Source organism: Fragaria vesca, linkage group LG1 (genome assembly GCF_000184155.1).
Source record: "Fragaria vesca subsp. vesca linkage group LG1, FraVesHawaii_1.0, whole genome shotgun sequence".
In the NCBI taxonomy this organism is placed as follows: Eukaryota; Viridiplantae; Streptophyta; class Magnoliopsida; order Rosales; family Rosaceae; genus Fragaria; species Fragaria vesca.
Genome location: NC_020491.1, coordinates 20,617,578 through 20,620,281, shown reverse-complemented (window position 1 = coordinate 20,620,281; position 2,704 = coordinate 20,617,578). Strand labels below are relative to the sequence as shown.

Here is a 2,704-nt window from a genome sequence, read left to right as displayed (position 1 = left end):
AAACATCTTTATTTATTCAAAAAGTACGAATTTTCTTAATTTGACCCAATTTTTCATCATATTTTCTCATCTTAATCGTTCACATTGTAGATATATATAAGTGGATAATCTCTACAAATTTTCAGCTAATTTAGAGATCGTTAAGGTATCAAAAATTATTAAATCAATGAACGAATTGAAACTGGTCAATCTGAACCGTTCGTGTTTTTAGTTCTAAATCACATATTTGAATATGCCTTAATGATTATCAATTTGGCTGAAAATTTATAGATATGATCTACTCATATATACTTACAATGTGAACGGTTAAGATGAGAAAATATGATCTAAAAGTGGGTCAATTAAGAAAAATTGTACCTTTGTAATAAATAAGGATATTTGGACCTGATAATAATTATGTATATATATATATATACAGGGAAAATTTTAAGAAAAGTACATGACAAATGGTCCACTCCTAATTTTGGTGTTTCAAGTTTCAAAACAATGATAAAAGTACATGACATTAGAATCACGACATATTTTTAGTACATGACGTCAGTAACGCCGTTAACTCTATGTAATTTCTTAATTTTCAAATGGTGATTTCGGGTTTTCTCCATTTTCTCTTGTCTTTATATTTGTTTTACTCTTTTTCTATTTATATGTATTTTTTTTTACTCTTTTTCTATTTATATGTATTTTTTTAATTTTGTTAACTCAGACCATAATCTTAATGACTTTGATGTCTGCAAGTAGATCACTCTATTCCATTTTCTGTTTTAATTTTAGTCTTTCAGAAATTGCTATTTTGTTACTAGTTTAGCAATGAAAATTAGATCTTCTGTGCTCAATAATGACTTTGCTGCTCCTCAAAAAAATTTATTACTTGTTCAGCAATGAGAATTAGATCTTTTTGATTTCTCTCTCCTTAGTAATTATTAATTTTAATAATTTATTACTGCTAAATTAGAGAGTGACTGATTTGTTACTCAAATTTTAATTGAAAACACACAAGATAACGGAAGACATAACAACATGTACATATTTTTGGTTGAGATTAGAAGTTCATGTACCTTAATGATTGTTTTGAAACTTGAAACACCAAAATTAGGAGTGGACCATTTGTCATGTACTGTTCTTAAAATTTTCCCTATATATATAGAGGCTAGGGAGGATCTAAAGAGAACATCCTTACTTTAAGAATTTGAAGATTTCCACTATTTTACATTAGTAGATGACTTCATTTAACGATCTCAACCGTTGATCATTTAGATTCATATGCAAGATACATGTCTATAAAATTTCAACTAATTTCATAATCATTTTGTCATTCAAATTGACTTAAACAATTGTACGCCGTTAGATAAAATTAAAACAAATATTGTGATAATCAAATGGTTAAACAATTTTGGCTAATTTTTTGTATGATTTATATGTGGGTAAGTAACTAGGGAATGAGTGGCTTTGATTGTCAAATACATGCTAGAACTAAAAACATCCTCACTTTAATAGTTTAAAGAGATCCTCTCTAGATCCGGAGTATATATATATAATTACTTACAAATTATCTGAAGTAAACAAAATGTGTCCATATACATTTCTGGAAGTCTTTATCTTTTTTAAAGGAATTTCTGGATGTCATCAACCAAGAATATATATTTTTTCAACTAGCTAGTCATGTAGTTTCCTATACGTAATTACATACCCTCTACTTTTAATCGGTACAAATGAGTCACATATTAGGTTACAACAATTAATACATGTTTCAGTTTTTCAGAAACTAAGCTTAGTCATTATTTGCATGGCTCAATATATATACATTTACGTAAAGTCATGAACATATCGAAGATTCTTTTTTTTGGGGTACAATGTCCTATATAAACGCTATTGATCGAAGAATAGAATCGCATAATCATCATCATCATTATCATTTGCCTAGCTTTACATCATTTTCAATATGATGAAGAATTCAGTCTTCGTTTTCTTTCTGTCAGTCTATGTCCTTGTCCAACTTATCAAGCTTTCAAATGCTGAACCATTTGAGTACATGCAGTTTGTGCTCCAGTACCCACTTGGAGTTTGTTATGGTACACAAAAAGGTGATTCCAAATCACCTCTGCCTACCAAGTTTACCGTTCACAGCATCTGGCCGTCAAACTTCTCCGATACACGAGTCGTTTGTAGGCAAGCACTGATAAGTCACCCCTTTAATAATGCGCAGGTATAATTTTATACATGTAAATATATGACACCTACAGTTGTTTTCTTTCTAATCCTAACACCTAATTTACTATATATCTATTCTTTGAGATGACGTCATCTACAGTAAAAAACAGTGTGTTTACGTGTTCTGCCCTTCCTGTTAGGTGGTGTAATTCCAGTAGTGCCCTTCGGAGTTGGATAATCTCGCATTTGCCCTTGCTGTATCTTCTTGAACTGTCTGGACTCTGGACTCTTCGTTAGTGGGGAAGTGACATACATCCTCCCGAACTAAATTCTTCTCCTTTTCTGTCTCGCCAAAGATTTCTCCCTCTCCATATAAACGATTACTCATCCATTTTCCTCTCAAAAATATCTGTTGGAGAAATTGAGAGCAAAGGAACAAAGAGCTTGATCTTCACCGGTTAGTATAAATTTTTTGTGGCCTCATTCTTCTTCTTCGTTTAGTTCTGTTGTTCTCTCTTGCTTTCTTCGCTGTCTTATTTCCTTACATTTGAGAGAC

The 2,704-nt window shown here is 31.1% G+C and overlaps 1 protein-coding gene across 1 annotated transcript in view; it reads left to right on the top strand.

The window, feature by feature from the left end:
• The first annotated feature begins 1,942 nt into the window (after positions 1–1,942).
• LOC101294516 (ribonuclease S-4-like) overlaps positions 1,943–2,704 on the top strand; it is a 2,060-nt gene continuing 1,298 nt past the window's right edge. The window contains exon 1 of the mRNA XM_004289505.1: positions 1,943–2,203. Within this exon, the coding sequence (XP_004289553.1) occupies positions 1,943–2,203 (261 nt within the window). The remainder of the gene's footprint in view (positions 2,204–2,704) is intronic.